Raw genomic sequence first — 21401 nt, forward strand, 5'->3', positions numbered from 1 at the left:
CTAGTGAAGCTTCCCCCAACATCACTCCTCAGTCCTTTAAGTTACAATCTTAAGGGACTAACATCCCCTGGTAAAAGCCACCTCTAAATTATCATGTGAGAGAGTTGGTGCAAAGTGTAAGGACCGACGTAGGGATCCCGGTTCGAGCCCCTGGCTCCCTACCTGCAGGGGAGTCGCTTCACAAGTGGTGAAGCAGGTCTACAGGTGTCTATCTTTCTCTCCCCCTCTCTGTCTTCCCCTCCTCTCTCCATTTCTCTCTGTCCTATCCAACAATGACAACATCAATAACAACAACAATAAAACAAGGGCAACAAAAGGGAGTAAATAAATATTCAAAAACACTGTTCTTATTTGTTTATTTTGCCTCCACAGTTATTGCTGGGGCTCGGTGCCAGCACTACAAATCCACTGCTCCTGGAGGTCGTTTTTCTTCCATTTTGTTGGCTAGGACAGAGAGAAATTGAGAGCGAGGGGGAGACAGAGAGAGAGAAAGAGAAAGTGAGAGGGAGAGGGGGGACATCTGCAGACCTGCTTTGCCTCCTTGTAAAGTGTCCTCCCTGCAGGTGGGGAGCCAGGGGCTTGAACCCAGATCCTTGCATGAGTCCTTGCACTTTGTACTATGTGCGCTTAACTGGGTGCTACCACCCAACCCCCTAAAAAAATTTTCTTCTTGATTAAAAAAAAACTGTCAACCCTTTAGCTTCATTACTCTGGTGAGACCTTTCCTAGCTCATAGGACTCCCTAATTTCATTTCGGGTGGCACACTCCTTAACAAAACCTCTAAACCTAGATATAGACCAGGATCTATAAGATAGGGATATGTACATGTATCCATAATTTCGAGGAAAATATATACCTTAAAGCAAAAGTGCACAATAGTTTGCAGTGAATCAATAAATGAAGCAAGCAAGTAGAAAGACCCAAAAAGACACCTTAAAGTACCTAATGAAACAGTTTCTACTTAGACCTAGATACCCTCTCCTCACCTACCTCCTGTTACACATCCCTCAATCACTCCAAAGCTAACCTTGGCAAAGTAAGGACTACAAAAGCTATAAATAAGGACAAGAGACTGGCATGCTTTAATGATGACTCTTTAGTCACTACCAGGCCACCCCGTCACACAGGGAGTCCTGCAATTCCCACACAGATATGATGAGCCTAGTCCTCTAACAGATCCCTCTCTCCACTGTCACTGGTCATCTCCATCAGGAACAACATAATGGACCCCTTTGTGGGCCCCTATAGGACCTTGCCCTCAATGTGGATCAACAATGATAGGGACTGTTCCATTCTCCTATGGGAGGTAGGACAACAGACTCTACTGCCAACTGAGGAAACTGGATCCTGAAATTAGTGCAGCCTGGAACGTTCCTACTCATGACCACAGAATGCGAGCTCAGACCTATAAGGACGCAGAGGTTACACAGGCTCCTGTGCTGAATATGGGCCCCAGATCAAACTGATGGGGTTTACAGTTACCAATATTTATATACTTTCCCCTTATTCTCTGATCCAGTTTTCTAGTCCTTTTACCAGCCATGACATCATCTCCCCAGACAATAATAACCTGGGTCCACCTGCATATTAGATATCAGGCACAGGCAAAAACTAGTAAAGTCATGGGCCCCTTGGAATATACCTAAAATAGACCTACTAGCTTTTTCCAAAATGGAGACCCCAAATCTTCATCTGCAATATTCTTCCCTTTAGGTTCATGATTAGTCAACAATTTATTCTGATTTATATCTTAACTCTTTTCAGCCACCAGGTTCCAGGTGATACCATGATGCCAACCTGACTTCCCTGGGCAGACAACCTCACCATGTGTTCTGGAGCCCCACCTCACCAGAGCTCTGCCCCACTAGGGAAAGAAAGAGACAGGCTGGGAGTATGGATCGATCTGCCGACACCCATATTCAGTGTAGAAGCAATTACAGAAATCAGACCGAAAGGAAGACCTTCTGCACCCACGATGATCTTGGGTCCATATTCCCAGAGGGATAAAGAACAGGGAAGCTATTAAGGGAGGGGGTTGGATACAGAGTTCTGGTGGTGGGAATTGTGTGGAAATGTACCCCTCCTATCCTATAGTCTTGTCAATATTTCCATTTTATAAGTAAAAATTTAATAAAATTGTTACTAGTGATCAACATTGGTTTAATGAATTATAAGGTTTCAAAAGAATAGTTTTACACACACACACACACACACACACGCACACACGTACAACTCACCAACAGACCCCCCATATGTCCCCTTTCCTCTGATAACCACTATAGTTGTGAAAATTCCTTCCTTTTTTTTTTTTTTTCCAGAGCACTGCTCAGCTCTAGTTTATGGTAGTGCAGGGGATTAAACCTGGGACCTCAGAGCCTAAGGCATGAGTCTGTCTGCATAACCATTATACTATCTTCCCTCCACCCTGTTGTGAAAATTTCTAAATGAATCAAGTTTACATGGAAATTGAAACTTCCAGCTTTCTTTGAAATATCAGGAGGGTTGGGCCAACATGGCTGCTTAACACGTGGGATTCACAAAGGTGTGGACTCTTGGGAAAGAGGTGGCTATCTAACTCAGCATCCTTCTATCCCAAACATGGCCTATTCTGTACCTATCTGACGAAGCTGTCCTATGGTGATCATGGGGATAAAACATGACTCCTGGGAGTCGGGCAGTAGCACAGCGGGTTAAGCGCACGTGGCACGTGGCACCTGCAGGGTAGTCACTTCATAGGCAGTGGGTGAAGCAGGTCTGCAGGTGTCTATCTTTCTCTCCCCCTCTCTGTCTTCCCCTTCTCTCTCCATTTCTCTCTGTCCTACCTAACAAGGATGACATCAATAACAACAACAGTAATAACTACAACAACAATAAAAGACAAGGGCAACAAAAGGGAAAAAAATATATATATATGACTCCTTTGGGGGGGGTTGTCAGGCGGTGGTGCACCAGGTTACGCACACATATCCCCATGCAGAAGCCCGAGTTAGAGTTCTTGCTCCCCACCTGTGTGTGTGGGGAAGCTCCAGGAGCAATGAAGCAAGTATCTCTCTTTCTCTCTCCCACTCTCTTTCTCCTCCCATCTCAATTTTTCTGTCTTATCAAAATAATAATAACTTTCTCAAAGACACGTTTTCATGCCCTGTTAGTAAATTGTAGGGATATATATATTAAAGTATTAGCCACAGCTAGATCCAATAATTCAGTGGAGCTGAAGAACTAAGTTTGTTCCTTAGCAACTGAGTAACTGAGGGAAACTGAGGAATAACTGAGGGAAACTGAGGAATAACTGAGGGAAACTGAGGAATAACTGAGGGAAACTGAGGAATAACTGAGGGAAACTGAGGAATAACTGAGGGAAACTGAGGAATAACTGAGGGAAACTGAGGAATAACTGAGGGAAACTGAGGAATAACTGAGGGAAACTGAGGAATAACTGAGGGAAACTGAGGAATAACTGAGGGAAACTGAGGAATAACTGAGGGAAACAAATGAACAAATGCTCAGCCTCTTTGCCATCTTCTTTTCTTTCTTTTTCTTTTTTTTTTCTCTTTCTCTAGAGGATTAGTCAGCTCTGGCTTACAGTGGTTTTGGGGATTGAATCTGGGCCTAGTGGTGCCTCAGGCATGAAAAGTTTTTTTTTTTAATATTTATTTATTTATTCCCTTTTGTTCCCTTGGTTTTTATTGTTGTAGTTACTATCATTGTTGGATAGGACAGAGAGAAATGGAGAGAGGAGGGGGGACAGAGGGGGGAGAGAAAGACAGACACCTGCAGACCTGCTTCACTGCTTGTGAAGCGACTCCCCTGCAGGTGGGGAGCCAGGGGCTTGAACCCAGATCCTTAGTCCAGTCCTTGCGCTTTGCACTACATGTGCTTAACCCGCTGCGCTACAGCCCAACTCCCAGTTTGGGTTTTTTTTGTTTGTTTGTTTTGTTTTGTTTTGGTTTGTTTTGGTTTTTGCATAACTACTATGCTATCTCCCCAGCCCAAAACAACCACTGCTATTTAAACAAACAGATCATTGTAACTCCCTTCCCTTGTAACCAACCCCCTACACTTTTAAAGTCATATCTCTGCTTCTGAGAGCCTCTCATATAAAAGATGCCAAGACAATCCAAAACCTCAAAGAGGCTTTGATTTGTGATTTTGCAACTGGTACCCATGTACCACCACGCCCTTCCACGTCCTTTTCATTTTTTCGGAACTAGACTATAAATTCCGCCATCTGATCCGGAGAGGCAGGTGTGGTGATGGATGTCAGAACCCGGTGGGAAAAGAAAGGTGCGGTGAATTCCCAAGTGGGAACATAAGCATGCACACTGGCAAGGGCTGCCTACAGGTCTCACAGGCTGCTCCAGCTCCAGCCCTGAAGCCTTCCTTGTCCTGCTCCGGCTCCGCCTCTCCCCACCTCCCTCCCCATCTGCTACCAGCAACACTGTTTCAGGGCTCTCCTGCCACTAACTTCAGCAAAGCCCACTAGGGCATTGAAAATGCTGCTGCTACTGCTCTTTCATCTTGGTTGGGTTCTTTTTTTCTTTCTTTCTTTTTAATATCACATGAATCAACCTTTGTAATTAAAAAAGAGAAAGCTAATGTTCACCAGGGTTCCTAACTTTTTTTTTTAAACTGGAGAAGATTAAAAGACCATATGTACAAGGAATGAGGGCTGAACACGAGAACTGATTTGTGGTCTGAGATAAGTTACAGAATATAAAAAATAAAAGTAAATGGATAGGTAAATAAATAACAAAAAACAAACAAAAACAAACAAACAAAACACCAAACCCCAGGCCTGACAGTGGTGTATCTATAGTACACATGTGTTGCAATGCACAAGGGCCAGGGTTCAAGTCCGCAGTTCTCACTAGCAGGGGTAAAGGTACAGGAGCAGGGAAGAAGCAGTGCTACAGATGTTTCTCTTTCCTCCTCTCTATCTCACTCTCCTCTATCAATTTCTCTTTACTTTTACCCAATAAGTAAATAAAACAATAATTATTATTATTATTATTACATCCAACAGGGCTCAGTGCTGGCATTATGAATCAGCTGCTCCTGATAGCCACTCCCCACCTTATACTCCCCCCATTGGATAGGACAGAGAGAAATCAAGAGAGGAGGTGGGGAGATTAAGGATGGGGAGATAAAGGGGAAGAGAGGAAGATACACACCTGCAGACCTGCTTCACCATGTGTGAAGTGTTCCCCCGCTTGTGGAGAGCTGGAGGCTCAAACCTGGATCCTTGTGCTGGTCCTTCCACTTAGTATTATGAGTAATTAACTGTATGCACCACAACCCAGTCCCCTCAAATATCAAATGTTTTTAAAATAAAAAAAAAAAACATTGAGGGCGGCAGCGCAGCGGGTTAAGCGCAGGTGGCACAAAGCGCAAGGACCGGCTTAAGGATCTCAGTTCGAGCCCCAGCTCCCCACCTGCAGGAGAGTCGCTTCACAGATGGTGAAGCAGGTCTGCAGGTGTCTGTCTTTCTCTCCCTCTCTCTGTCTTCCCCTCCTCTCTCCATTTCTCTCTGTCTTATCCAACGATGACAACAACAATAAAACAACAAAGGCAACAAAAGGGAATAAATATTAAAAAAAAAAATTGAGGGAGTTGGGCGGTAGAGCTGTGAGTTAAGCATAGGCGGTGCAAAGTGCAAGGACTGGCCTAAGGATGCCGGTTCGAGCCCCTGGTTCCCCACTTGCAGAGGCGTCGCTTCACAGGTGGTGAAGCAGGTCTGCAGGTATCTGTCTTTTTCTCCTCTTCTCTGTCTCCTCTCCTCTCTCCATTTCTCTCTGTCCTATCCAACAACGACGACATCAGTAACGACAACAATAATAACTACAATAATAAAAAACAACAAGGGCAACAAAAGGGAATAAATATGTAAAAAAAAACATTGAAAATACCTGTTAGGATTTGCTATATCATATACAACATCACCATAATTTATGTCCTAGCTGTGTCTTATAGAGTAATGCCACCGGTTGCTTCAAAGTTAACCCAATTACCAAATAATCTGATTAGAGCAGTAACTATCTACTGCCTTCTTAAACCCTAAGACAGCAGGACTTCCTTTATAGAGCCTATATTTCCTCGAGTTCTGGAACCTCTAGGGTGAAGCTCACTTTCCTGCATGTCTCTCTCAATTTATACTAAATGATACTGCATCTGATGATCCCAACCTAATCAATGCAACCAGTACCACCTCAGCATGCTTCACTTCAGACTGTGTCCAGAGATGTCAGGCATGGAATGTCAACCCTTCAGCCTCATTACTTGGCCACCGGGTTCCAGATGCTAACATGATGCCGACCTGACTTCCCTGACTTCTTTTGTCTGACCCTGCCAATGTGTCTTGGAGCCCTGCTTCCCCAGAACCCCACTCCACTAGGGAATGAGAGAGACAGGCTGAGAGTACAGATCGACCTGCCAATGCCCATGTTCAGCGGGGAAGCAATTACAGAAGCCAGACCTCCCGCCTTCTGCACCCCATAATGACCCTGGGTCCATACTCCCAGAAGGTTAAAGAATAATAGAAAAGCTATCAGGAGGGGGAAGGGATACGGAGTTCTGGTGGTGGGAACTGTGTGGAGTTGTACCCCTCTTATCCTATGGTTTTTGTCAGTGTTTCCTTTTTATAAATAAAAATAAATAATAAATAAAAAATAACCACTTAAATTTTATCTACCTTGTTCATGACCTCAACTTTTTTAAAGATCTATTTCTTTTCTTTTTAAAAAAACATTTATTTATTCATTCCCTTTTGTTGTCCCTGTTGTATTTTATTGTTGCAGCTATTATTGTTGTTGTTGGACAGGACAGAGAGAAATGGAGGAGGGGAAGACAGAGAGGGGGAGAGAAAGACAGACACCTGCAGACCTGCTTCACCATCTGTAAAGTGATTCCCCTGCAGGTGGGGAGCCGGGGGCTCGAACTGGGATCCTTATGCCTGTCCTTGCGCTTTGAACTACCTGTGCTACTGCCCGACTCCCTGATATATTTCTTTCTTTTTTTTTAAATAATTATTTTTTAAAAAAATATTTATTTTATTTTATTTATACCCTTTTGTTGCCCTTGTTGTTTTATTGTTGTAGTTATTGTTGTTGTCGTTGTTGGATAGGACAGAGAGAAATGGAGAGAGGAGGGGAAGACAAAGAGGAGGAGAGAAAGACAGACACCTGCAGACCTGCTTCACCGCCTGTGAAGCGACTCCCCTGCAGGTGGGGAGCCGGGTTTCAAACTGGGATCCTTATGCCGGTCCTTGTGCTTTGCGCCACCTGCGCTCAACCCGCTGCGCTACAGCCCGACTCCCGATATATTTCTTAATGAGAAAGAAAGAGAGGGAAGAGAACTAGAGCGACACTCTAGCATATGTGATGCCAGAGATCAGAGTCAGGATCTCATGCATATGAGCCCAGAGCTTTATGCACTGAGCCATGTCCTGGATCACAGGTCCTAGGATTTTTTTATTATAGGACTCCAAATTATATTCCTCCATGAGAATAATTTCTGGAACCATCCGTTCCACCCCGGTTCCATGGCTGCCAGTTCTTAGCAACATCGCCCTGCCAGATATTCATGGGGATGTGGCATCATCTAAGTTCATTTCCCACGTCTACGCTCGACCGGACCTGCCAATATACGCGGATATCTTCGCCCACCCTGTCCAACACTTGACGTCTCGTCACCCAATCTGGTCCCCTACGCCTACACTGAACTTCTCTGTTCCAGACTCTTGGAAACAGAGTTGGCAGTCAGCTGAGAAAGAACAAACACCTCATCACAGACCCCTGCGAGCGTCAACCCGGCTTTGACCTAGCACGTTATGATTGGGCCCTCCTCAATCGCTATCGAACAGGCCATGGCCGGGGCGCCGCTATGTTCCATCGCTGGGGAGCCAGAGACGACCCGAACTGCCCCTGCGGCTCCAGACAGACTATGACCCACATAGTCAACGACTGCCACCTCTCCAGATTCAAAGGAGGTCTCGAAACTTGACATCAGGCTCAACCTGACGCTGTTGACTGGCTACGGAAGAAGGGCAAACGCTAGAAGAAGACGACTCCACACTTAACTTGCAGGTTTCACTGTTAACCAAAGGGAGTTCTCATTTGTTTGGGTATGGGGAGAGGGTGGATGTCTAGATAATCCACAAATGTAAAATGTGAGTGTCAGAGTGTCTGTCATTGGTACCAAACTTCTTCTTTATTTTTTTTCTTTGTTCTACCTGGTCTTTCTCTATCTGACACCAGGCATCCAGAAGTCTTACACTGTTGTCCTTGTTTTCCTAAGATCCACTGTGTTGTCACCAAATCAAGTTACCTCAAGATTTTGAATTATTCCCCATCAAAATTTGATTTCCCTAATATGAATAACTTCTTGATGTTTTTAAAAATTCAAATTATGTTACTCTAAAAAGGTAAATGAGCTCTTTAACCTCCAGCAACCTCATCAAAACCACATCTAGACTTTTTATCTTTATTATTTATTAGTTGGTTGGCTTAAGTCACTGGTCATAATTTTTGGCAGCCAGGGAGCCAGGTCTCGTTGGCAGTTATGTTTTGACCTGGGCAATGCTTAAAACCTTGGCAAATTGCATAGAAGATAAAGTTTCTGTCTTTAAAAGAGACGTGACAGCTGACCTGGTACAGTTCCAGGTGGCAACAAGTCCAAAGAGTTGAAGTGCTGGCACCCTGTGAAGGTTACATGTGCTCTAGACCATACGGGATATTCTACTCCCAACTGCTCTAGTCCTGCCCTCCCCTCCCCTCCCCTTCTCCCTCTCCCTCTCCCCTTTGTCTTTTTTAAATAACTACTTTTTAATTATTTGTATTTATTGGATAGAGACAGCCAGAAATCGAGAGGATGGGGGATACAGAGAGGGAGAGAGACAGAGAGACACCTGCAGCCCTGCTTTACCACTTGCAAAGCTTTTCCCCTGCAGGTGGGGACTGGGGGCTCGAAACTGGGTCCTTGCTCACTATATAATGTGCATTCAACCAGGTGCAACACCACCTGGCCCCTAGCTCTCATTTTCTTTTTTTTTTTCTGTTTATTTATTTTTCCTTTTGTTGCCCTTGCTTTTCATTGTTGTTGTAGTTATTGATGTCGTCATTGCTGTTGGATAGGACAGAGAGAAATGGAGAGAGGAGGGGAAGACAGAGAGAGGGAGAGAAAGAGGGATACCTGCAGACCTGCTTCATCGCCTGTGAAGCGACTCCCCTGCAGGTGGAGAGCTGGGGGCTTGAACCATGATCTTTCCACCAGTCCTTGAGCTTTGCGCCACGTGCGCTTAACCCGCTGCGCTACCGCCCAACTCCCTTCCCCTCATTTCTTAAACTACCTTTCTTCCACATCTCCTTTCATTCTGTCCTCCCCATGTTCCTCCCAGAGGCGACCACAGACTACCACAGGGGCACACAGCTTCCCGCAGTCTGCCAGTCCATCCCACTTAACCTCAATTCTCAATGCTTTGGTGTGTCATGGAAAATCAAGAACTTTGGGGAGGAACCACAGAAAGCAAAAGTTTACCAAGGGAAGACCACAAACCACTAACACCCGCTGCATGTGGTCAACCCTTCTTTACAAAACTCAAAGGCTTTTTATCAAACACTCAGTGGGGGGGCCTTCTATCCAATGCAGGTCTAAGGGGTGGTTTCATAGGCATCCAAATCAAGCCTTTTAGGAGAAAAAAAAAAAGAAAGAAAAGAAAAGAAGAAAACAAATGGGAGGTCAGGAAGTGAACATGCTTCCCAGCTTGCTGTCTGGCAATAGCAACACTAGAGAGATGGCCTTATCAAGACAAGGTCCAGTGTTCCATCCCTGTTAGCTTTATGACAGTGTCAAGGAGGAACATACTCCAAATGAAACACCTCTCTTGCCTGAAAAATGCCAGTGGGGTCCTAATAGGGATTGCACAGGAGTTACAGATTGCTTTGGGTAGAATGGCCATTTTAATATTGTTTTTTTAAAAATATTTATTTATTTATTCCTTTTTGTTGCCCTTGTTTTTTTTTTAATTGTTGTAGTTATTATAGTTGTCGTCATTGTTGGATAGGACAGAGAGAAATGGAGAGAGGAGGGGAATACAGAGAGGGGGAGAGAAAGACACCTGCAGACCTGTTTCACTGCCTGTGAAGTGACTCTCTTGCAGGTGGGGAGCCGGGGGCTCGAACCGGGATCCTTATGCCGGTCCTTGCACTTTGCCCCACCTGCACTTAACCCGCTGCATTACCGCCCAACTCCCTTTAATATTGTTTATTCTTCAAACCCAGGACAGGGAATGTTCTTCCACTTCTGTGTGTCCTTCTCTCTCTTTCATTCTTTCTTTTTTAAATCTCTTTATTATTAGATAGAAACAGAGAAATTCAGATGAGAGGGGAAGATGGAGAGGGAGAGAGAGAGACACCTGCAGCCCTGCTTCACCATTCACGAAGCTTCCCCTGCAGGTGGGGTGGAGGGGACCAGGGGCTTGAACACTGGTCCTTGCAATCTGTAATGTGTGTGCACCACCACCTGGTCCCTCTCTGTTTCTTTTAACAATGTCTACTGTGGTAGTTGTAAAGGTCCTTCACCACCTTGGTGAGATTCACCCCAAGGCATTTTATCTTTTGGGGTTCCATTGCAAATAGGATTGAGTCTTATTTTTCTTTCTCCTAACTCCTTGTTTGTATACAAAAATGCCATAGATTTATGTATCCTGCTACTCTACTGAATTTTTAAATTATCTCTGATAGCTTTTTTGCTGGAGTCTTTGGGGTTCTCTAAGTGTGCTATCTATCATGTTATCAGCAAATAGTGATATTTTGATCTCCTTGTTCTCCAAGTGACTAAGTTCTTTTTTGATTTGTTTTTCTTTTCAAATAGTTATTCCCTTTTGTTGCCCTTGTTGTTTTATTGTTGTAGTTACTATTGATGTCGTTGTTGTTGGATAGGACAGAGAGAAATGGAGAGAGGAGGGAAAGACAGAGAGAGGGAGAGAAAGACAGACACCTGCAGACCTGCTTCACCGCCTGTGAAGAGGCTCCCCTGCAGGTGGGGAGCTGAGGGCTCCAACCGGGATCCTCATGCTTGTCCTTGCACTTTGCGCCGCCACGTGTGCTTAACCCACTGGCTACCGCCCGACTCCCTCTTTTTTGATTTGTTTAGTGACCAAGGTGTTATTCAGTAGCATGTTTTTCAGTCACTATAGTCTGGGTGTATTTCTTTATTTCTTTCTGTGGTTGATTTCCAACCTTATCACCTCATGGTCAGAAAAGATACTTTTTATGATTTCAATATTCACATATCTGTATTCTTTAATGAGATTCACTAATACAAGTGGATAAGTAGCACCTTTAATTATACAATTAATAAGTGATAATCAATGTTTATTTTTGCTGCATTTGTATCACACATATGTAAGATGCTGAAAGCCTGGAAAGTAAGCAGCAAGTGCATGACATTTTATCCTAAAAGTTTCATCATGCATCTGTTAAGAACAATGTCACTCTCCAACAAAGGCATCCTGTATCATTGTCACACCCAAGCGTTCTCACATTCACAGTAAACTTCATCTATTAGCAGTCCACATTCAAAAGTCCCTCATGGGGAGTCGGGTGGCAGTGCAGCAGGTTAAGCGCATGTGGCGCAAAGCGCAAGGACAGGTGGAAGGAACCCAGTTCGAGCTCCCGGCTCCCCTCCTGCAGGGGAGTCACTTCACAGGCAGGTCTGAAGCAGGTCTGCAGGTGTCTATCTTTCTCTCCCCCTCTCTGTCTTCCCCTCCTCTCTCCGTTTCTCCCTGTCCTATCCAATGATAATGACGCCAATAACAACAATAACAACAACAACAACAACAACAAAAACCAAGGGCAACAAAAGGGAATAAATAAATAAAAATTCAAAATAAATCTTTAAAAAGAAAAAAAGTCTCTCATGGATTCTAACTTCCTTTTAGCTGTGTGTTTCTGATCCAGAATCCAGCAAAATCACAGACTGCATTTAACACTCAGTCTCCTTCAATCAACAACAGTCCTTCCAACTTTTTTCTTGTATGACGTTGACAAGTTCAAAGCGTCCAGGATAGCGTCTTCACAAACTAGCCTTGTTTTCAGAACTACTCTTGTGATCTCTCTTGATTAGAGCCAAGTTAACATTTTTGGCTGAAACCCTTTGGAGGCAGTGACATGTCAATGCTCACCGGGTCACATAATGAGCTGTGTAATGCTAGGTTGTCATACTGTTGGTGCAGCTAAGTTTGATTATTTTGTTCAAGTAGTGTTTCTCTTCTGGGATGAATACATTGTTTATGGGGAGATTAATTTGAAACTATAAACATCGGATTCTCCATAATCTCTTACCAAGTAGGTAAGTATCTATTGATAATTCTGAAACAATTACACTGGTGGTTGTGAAACGAAGACTTTAGTTCGACCATTCCTCTGTATGTATAAGCTGGCTGCTTCACACAGTTAACTCATCTCTGGGTCACTTTGCTCTTCCTCTTCCCCTTTTAATTTCTTTTTTTTTTTTTTTTAATCTTCCAACAGTTTATTAGAAAGAATGTAGACATAAAAAAAAAAATCCCACTGTCATGAACATAAGTTGAGGTTTTCAGCCCAAGTACAAGCTGAATCAGAAAAGAAAGAAAAATCCAATAGTGTATTAACATTTTTGTCAATCATTTGCCATAGTGACAGTGCAAATACAAATTTGGTCTAAATGTACAGACTCTCAAGCAATGTACAGCCTCTCTGTCCTCCGTGCAAAGAGATGTAAAAGTTTAAGGGTCAAACAATACCAAATGTATAGGCTTCATAAACCATCTAAGTTAGGGCATTCACTAGTTTTAGCTAAGATACATCTGGAACACTGACAAGTGATCACTTACATACAATAATGTGAAGTAAATTTTTTTAAAAAAAATAAAACTTTAGTAGTGGAACAATCTTGAAGGATATACCAGCAGAACAGGAGGTTACCAGATTTTGGTATCAACCATTTTGTTTCAGTCACTCTGAATTCATGTTCTAAATTCTAAAATTTAGTTATCTTTCCCTAAGTTTCCTATTGTGTCAGTTATCTATCTATGTTATGAAGTAAAGGAGACTTAGGTGAAATGTTTTTTTTATTATCACAATTGTAGTATCAATTGCCTAGGACCTCAACAGTATCATGGAAATCTGGGAAATGTTCATGCATAAGGTTATTGCCTTAGCTGACTTAAAATTGCCCCATACAATGGTACATTATCAACCCTTAGTGAAGCCTTTAAAAAAACAAACAGGTTGAAAAATGGGTTAAGGAGGCAAATACAGTATCTGCCTTTAGAGCTATCAACTCAGGAATTCTGTTATGAAATCTTGCAGAAGTATTTTTCTTTCTCAAATGCTGTAACAATATTCCTTACTCCAGATCAGGCATTTTTTCATCATCACTGTCTTGTGAATCATCATCTGCTCCATCTACTTCTGGTAAATCTACATCCTCATCTCCACCCATGTTGTTCATCATCTCAGAGAAACGATCAAAATTAGACATGTCTTCATCTGAATCATCTTCCCAGTCTTTCCAATTATTGAAGTCCACACTAAGCCAATTAAGCTTTGCCCTTTCTTTTGTTAACCTTGGCCATGACTGACCAGATTCTCCTTTTCGCAAACAACATAAAATTGACCTGTCCGTTCTTTTATGCTTGGAATCATTTGGATCAATACAGTGAAAAAGATCAATTTCATTTAAATGCTTAAAATTATCACTTCCTCCGAGACAACTGAATGTAAGTTTAGATTTTTCAAAATTTACATTAACATCTTTACTGTCTTCAACACAAAACTCAATGAAGACATAGTCCCTTCGATCGTACCACTTTGCAGAAGCAGGCTGCATTATGAACGGGGCAGGGGGACGCACGAGCGGGTGGGCGGGCCTCTCCGGCGGCAGCTACTAAGGAGTCGATTCCTCTCCGGCGGCGGCTCCGGCGTTTTCTCCCGATCGCGGCCTCTCCCGGCTTCCCTCAGGCGACTGCGGGCTCGACCCGGGTGCCCAGAATGCACTGCGCGGGGAGAGCGGCTCCTCCACCCCCTTTTAATTTCTTAGTCCTTCCAATGATATTGTACCAAGTTCACTTAATAAAATAGTCTCTGGAGGCTGGGTACTGGTGCACCTGGTTGAGTGCAGATGTTACAATGCGCAAGGACCCGGGTTCAAGTCCCCGGCACCCAGCTGGAGGGGGAAAACTTTGCAGTGGTGAAGCAGTGCAGCAGATGTCTCTTTTTCTCTATCTCCCTCCTCCTTCTCCATTTCATTTATTTGTTTTATATTTATTTATTCCCTTTTGTTGCCCTTGTTTTATTGTTGTAGCTATTATTGTTGTTATGGATGTTGTCATTGTTGGATAGGACAGAGAGAAATGGAGAAAGGAGGGGAGACAGAGGGGGAGAGAAAGATAGACACCGATTGTGAAGCAGGTGGATAGCCAGGGGCTCAAACCTTATGATCCTTATGCTGGTCCTTACACTTTGCACCATGTGCGCCTAACCCGCTGTGCTACCGCCCAACTCCCTATTTTGGGAAACATTAGACAATGTTTTTAAAGGTACAGGTATATACAGAACATTCGGCTCTAGTAAAAGCTACTGTTTTGTTGAAAGGATTATACACACACACACACACACACACACACACACATATATATATATACTTTCTAGTAATCTGTTATCTGTATTTGGGAGAATCAAGCAAGGCTTTTGTTTTTTATGTACCCTATTAAGTCCACTATTTGGGGGGACATATTTTTCTCTTCTATATGTAGAATATGTATGAAGCTGTATGCCCATGACATATGGCTTTTTGGCAGCCAGAGATGGCAGCAAAAACCATAAATATGTATATGTACAAACACACACATACATACACATATATATACACATATCTTTTGATCCATACCTGAAAGACATTTTTTAAAAATAGAAACTTTAAATTACATACTAAAACCTACTAAACTTTTTCGATGTCTTTCATTAAAATGTTTTTGTAAATCTGAAAGGCACTACCACATTATGAGCCCAGAGAGGGGGAAGGGTTTTTAGAAGCACAAGTCAGTATGTGGAAGATTCCAGAGACTGCAGTTCTCCCAAGACCAACTGAGCCCCTGGCAGGTCGAAGCTCTGAGAGGCGGAACATGAGATACAAAAGGAAACTCAGATCTGGCCATGGGAGGAGACTGTGTCACAGACCGCTGACACCCAGGTTCAATAAAAAAATCATTTTTGCGGCTAATCCGGAGAAATTGATCTCAGTGTTCACAGTCATGGACAGTGAAATCCCAACAGTGACTTAAAATGAGGCCCAAATCAATTATTCTGTGGAATTTAACACACTGGATCAGTGACCGAGAATTGTCTTTCTTATCTGGCTGGCTCTGAGCAAAGAGTAAATCCCCACACAAAACAAATCAAAATCAATACAGGAACCAGGTGGTGGTGGTGGTGGTGCACCCAATAGAGTGCAAATGTTGCCATGTACAAAGTCTCAGGTTCAGGTCCCAGGTCCACACCAACAGGGGTGAAGCTTCAAGAGCAGTAAAACAGTGCTGCAGATATCTCTCCTTCTTTCTGCGTCTCTCTATCACTTTCTATCTCTTTTTGCCTCTTACCCTCTATCAACGAAAAAAAAAAATCAATAGAGTCATGGGTAGGGTTCTGTGAGAGGCAATTAATGGATCCCCACAACTGATAAATAACTCTATTAATGCAATAATGTCTAAAGTGAAAACTTATTATCTAGCAAGCTAGGTGTCCAATTAACAGATGAGTGGCTGAGAAAGTTGTGACATATATACACAATGGACTAAACACTGCTCAGCTATTAAGGATGATGAATTCACCTTCTTCACCTCATCTTGGATGACGCTTAAAGCAGTCATAGTAAGTAAGGCAATCTAGAGAGGATGAATATGGGGTGATCTCACTCACGGACAGAAGCTGAGAAATGAGAACAGAAAAAGGAAACACAAAATAGAGCTTGGACTGGGCTTGGTGTACGACACCAAAGTAAAGAACTCTGGGGAGAAGGGGAGGGGCTCGAGGGCTTTCAGGTCTTGGTACGTGATGCTGACGGAGGATCTAGGTTGGTGTTGAGATTTTGCTGCAGAAAACTAAGAAATAAAGAAATTTTACACATGTACCAACAACGGTATTTACTATAACCTATTAATTTGCACGAAAAAAGTTATTATCCAGGCTTATAACACAGCATTTTCAAAGGAATTGGTAAAGGAGAATTATCTTTTTTTTTTTTTTTTTTTACCAGAGCACTGCTCAGCTCTAGCTTATGGTGGTGCAGGGGATTAAACCTGGGACTCTGGAGCCTCAGACATTAGAGTTTCTTTGCATAACCATTATGCTATCTAACTCCACCCTCTACCTATTTTTTAAATACCACAAATTCCTTAAAATACACAATCTCAGGAGTCAGGCGGTAGCACAGCAGGTTAAGCTCAGGTGGCACAAAGCACAAGGACTGGCGTAAGGATCCTGGTTCAAGCCCCTGGCTTCCCACCTGCAAGCGAGTCACTTCACAAGTGGTGAAGCAGGTCTGCAGGTGTCTGTCTTTCTCTCCCCTTCTCTGTCTTCCCCTCCTCTCTCTATTTCTCTCAGTCCTATCTAACAACAATGACATCAATAACAACAACACTAAAACAACAAGGGCAACAAAAGGGAATAAATAAATATATATTTTTTAAAAACCTAAAAAAAGTTATTGTTAAAAAAATACACAATCCCGTGGTGAGGGAGGTGGCACAGTGGATAAAATATTGGGCTTTCAAGCATGAGGTCCTGAGTTCAATCTTTGGCAGCATATGTACCAGTGATGTCTGGTTCTTTCTCTCTTCTCCTATCTTTCTCATGAATAAATAAATAAATCCTTTAAAAAATATTTCATTAAGTACTTTATAAAAAAACAATACACCCCAAAACCTAGATATACACCAGTTTCTGTGAGAGAGAGCATATGTTCACACGTATCCGTAAACTACTGCAAAATATATACCTGAAAGCTGAAGTACACTAGAGTTTGCAGTGAGTACCCCCCTAACACTTCCTCTCCACTATTCCAAGCTTTGGGCCCATGATTGCTCAACAATTTGTTTGGCTTCGTATGTTAACTCTCTTTTCAGTCACCAGGTTCCAGATGTCATCAGGATGCCAGCCAGGCTTCCCTGGACTGAAGACCCCACCAATGTGTCCTGGAGCTCCGCTTCCCCAGAGACCCACCCTACTAGGGAAAGAGAGAGGCAGACTGGGAGTATGGACCGACCAGTCAACGCCCATGTTCAGCGGGGAAGCAATTACAGAAGCCAGACCTTCCACCTTCTGCATCCCACAATGACCCTGGGTCCATGCTCCCAGAGGGATAGAGAATGGGAAAGCTATCAGGGGAGGGGGTGGGATATGGAGATTGGGTGGTGGGAATTGTGTGGAGTTGTACCCCTCCTACCCTATGGTTTTGTTAATTAATCCTTTCTTAAATAAAAAATAAAAAAAAAATAAGAAAAATACACAATACCTTCAACTTCATCCAGACCTGTGCAGTTCAAATTGGGAACCTGGGGAGCCAGGCACACCTGGTTAAGCACACACATTTCAGTGCACAAGGACCCAGGTTCAAGCCCTTGGTCCCTACCTGCAGGGGGAAAGCTTCATGAGTGGTGAAGCAGGCCTGCAGGTGTCTCTCTGTCTCTTTCTTCCCTCAATTCTTCTCTCGGTCTCTAATAATAAATAAATAAATAACATTAAAAAACCCAGAATGAACAATTTCAATGTGTGTCACATATAAGAACTATATGCTGGACTACACATTTTTGCGGTTGAATCACTTTTCCTATGATCATTGCTAAAGAGCATTCTCGGTGCGGAATATATTTCTCCATATCATCCCCTGAAAAAAATTTTGTCTTTCTTGTTTTGTTCTGATGGGGAAAATTCTGCATGTTTAATTTTTTTAAAATACAGCAAAAGAGAACAAAGAATAAAGAAGTCCCTTTTAATTTAGGACTTATTCTGCAGGTATCTAACATAATGCCAGTCATCATCTTACATGACAAGAGACTAAAAAAGTCTTAGTCTAGGGAGTCGGGTGGTGGCGCAGCAGGTTAAGTGCAGGTGGCACAAAGTGCAGGGACCGGCATAAGGACCCCAGTTTGAGCCCCCGGCTCCCCACCTGCAGGGGAGTCACTTCATAGGCGGTGAAGCAGGTCTGCAGGTGTCTATCTTTCTCTCCCCTTCTCTGTCTTCCCCTCCTCTCTCCATTTCTCTCTGTCCTCTCCAACAACAAAGCAATGTCAACAATGGCAATAATAACCGCAACGAGGCTGCAACAACTAGGGCAACAAAAAGGGGGAAAAATGGCCTCCAGGAGCGGTGGATTCATGGTGCAGGCACCGAGCCCAGCAATAACCCTGGAGGAAAAAAAAAAAAAAAAAAAAAAAATATATATATATATATATATATATATATATTAAAAAAATAAGTCCTAGTCTAGACTCCTGGCTCATATCTGACTTACTGGTGTGTATGGGAGCATGTAGTGATTTTCAGAGGGGGTACTGAGAGAAGATATCAGAGTTAGACCATCTATTTTAAGCCAGTGGATTTTTTTTTTTTCCCTGAACAAAAAGATATCAAATGACTTCCTTTCCAGTCTTGTACAGCTTGGGAAATTTCAGTAACAAGTAAAATTCAATTCTTCATTTTATCTTAATTAACATAATAGGCAGTAAAGTCAATATATGAATAAGAAACACTGAGTGCCATGGGAAAATCCTGAAATTTTGGATGCAAGGCTGGTAAAATATCTTGAGCCATATGGGAGACTTTCTTCCCTCTGTAAGTAGTAGACATATAGGACAGGACAGGACAGGTACAGTATATTTTAGTTCTCGAGTCTACTGATGATCTTAGATGCAGATAGGGCTTCCCAGTCCCATAGGGCTTGGTGAAAGCAGACAAATTCACTAGTGAAACATTACCAAAAACCAGGCATCGACATGTACATCCGAACATCAACAGCATCAGCCAAAGCCTATACAGTGTGGTTATTACTCCTTAACAACAGAAGCTGCTCTTGGAAATCACGTCTTATCTTTCCAAGCCACACCAAACAAAAACAATAATCAAAAAATGATTCTACCTTGTGATCACTTCTGACCCCTTGTTGATAGCAGAAGTCACTGCCATGTAACAGATTATAGAAGTGTGGATGCCTCTGAGGCTCTCGTGGTGATAGCTGGGAGGCTGTCAGTCCCTATCAATCATCTTCCATTAAGGGAAGGTCTTCCAATTTTGTTTCTCTTTCAAAGGCTTCATTTTGCCTGAATTAAGCTAAAGCGTCAACATCAGACCTCACTGCTCCTATTCCCACTACCTGTATAAAAGCTGTTAGCAGAATGCTGGGCTTATTCCACAGTGTGAACTTAAGATCGAAGCGGACAATGGTGATGTGGTCACACATGAAAGACGTATGACCACAAAGACTTCACACGTGTGCTGTACAAACATCATGAGCAACCACAGGGCCCAGGAGGCAACACTGAAGAGATGCCAACAGAAAGAGAGGTTGACCAGTTGTACATTTTAGTTCCTGAAATGATTATTGACTACTTCCAATATAGTCTGTGGGGTACCATGGTATCTTCCTTTGTGTCAGAAGCAGGCCTCCCAAGAGTTTGCACTCTATGGTCCTACTGCTTAGTATTATTATCTCCATGGTGGTGGTGGGGGATTCGTTTTCCTAAAACCTAGTAGCTGTGTCAAGGGGAGGTCGAATGGAATGTCTAGGCTGGGAATATGAATTGACCTGCCAACGCCCATGTTCACTGGAGAAGCAATTACAGAAGTCAGATCTTCCACCTTTTGCATCCCATAACGAACCTGCGCTCATGCTCCCACAGGAATAAGCAATAGCAAAGCTTTCAAGGGAGGGGATGGGATATGGAGCTCTGGTGGGAGGAATTGTGTGGGATTGTACCCATCTTATCCTGTGGTCTTGCCAATGTTTTAATTTAATAAAAAAAAAAAAAAAAAAGGCATGTCTGAAGAGTAAGAACACTTAGAAAACAGTTCAAAGATGAAGTTTCCAGATGACTCCACCTGTCTGCACCATTGTGGAGAGATTTAGACTGCAGTATATAAAGAAACAGACATCATATTATCCTGAGTAAACCACCTAGAAAGATACTCAATCAGTAATCCTATTTTTTGACCAGAGCACCATTCAATCCTAGCTTATGGTGGTATACTGGGGATAGAACCTGGAACCTTCAGGGCCTCAAGCATGACAGTCTATTGCATAAACCACTCTGTCATCCCTAGTAACCATAATATAAAGCTTATACATTAAGTTCACACCTGGCTAAGATAAATTAATTGGTAAACTTCTAGACCTAATAAACAGGAATAGATATCATGGGATGCATTGGATCGACCTTCTCGTGGTGCATCCCGTGAGTACCCATTCATTGGGGAAACTGACGATCCTTCCTAGCCGACTGAATCCACGTGGATCCCAGTCACTTTCAAAGCCAGCAACAAGCAGCTCCTGACAGCTTTCAACCTGATGCTGTTGACTGGCTACGGAAGAAGGGCAAACGCTAGTAGAAGAATAGATATCATGATTAAGGGCTTAATACAAGAAGACATGACACTTGTTAATATACACGTGACAAATAAAGAAGCACTAAAACATATAAAACAAAACTGTTAACAGAACACAAGAGGGATATAATAATGGCAGAGGGTATGGATATGCCACTCCTGACTATGGTCAGATCAACTAAATAGAGAATAAATAAGAAAACAATAGCTTTATGTAACAAACTAGACCAGCTAGGCTCAAGAGACATTTCTAGAATGTTCCATGCCCAAATCAACTGAATTTATTATTTTTTTTCCCCTAGTGATCATGGAACATTTCTCAAAAACAGACTATGAGAATGTCACACATCAGAAAGGATAGTAACAACAAATTCTGGAGAGGTTGTGGGGGCAAAGGAGCCCTCCTGCACTACTGGTGGAGAGCAGCCCCTGTGGAGAGCATCCTGGAGAACTTGCAGAAGGCTAGAAATGAACCTACCCTATGACCGGACAATGATTCTCCTGGGGATATATGCTAAGGAATCAAGCAACCCCATCCAAAAAGATCGATGTATACTTATATTCATAGCAGCATAATCTGTAATAACCAAAAATCTGGAAGCAACCTAGGTATCCAACAACAGATGAGTGGCTGAGAAATTTGTGGTATATACATACACTACAGAATACTACTAAGCCATTAAGAATGATTAACTAGCTTTCTTTACATCATCCTGGATAGAGCTTGAAGGAATTATGTGACGTGAGATAAGCCAGAAAGATAAAGA

At 42.7% G+C, this 21401-nt stretch overlaps 2 protein-coding genes across 2 annotated transcripts in view; both read right to left on the reverse strand.

Annotated features, from left to right (window-relative positions):
• The window catches only part of STX8 (syntaxin 8), a 292040-nt gene that overhangs the window by 78205 nt on the left and 192434 nt on the right, over nucleotides 1–21401 (reverse strand). The window lies entirely within an intron of this gene.
• LOC103113087 (prostaglandin E synthase 3) lies at nucleotides 12901–14076 on the reverse strand. Its single transcript, XM_016187646.2, has one exon. It carries the CDS (start codon nucleotides 13865–13867, stop codon nucleotides 13385–13387), a length of 483 nt encoding a protein of 160 aa, XP_016043132.1. The 5' UTR covers nucleotides 13868–14076; the 3' UTR covers nucleotides 12901–13384.

This window comes from Erinaceus europaeus, chromosome 12 (genome assembly GCF_950295315.1).
Source record: "Erinaceus europaeus chromosome 12, mEriEur2.1, whole genome shotgun sequence".
Classification (NCBI taxonomy): Eukaryota; Metazoa; Chordata; class Mammalia; order Eulipotyphla; family Erinaceidae; genus Erinaceus; species Erinaceus europaeus.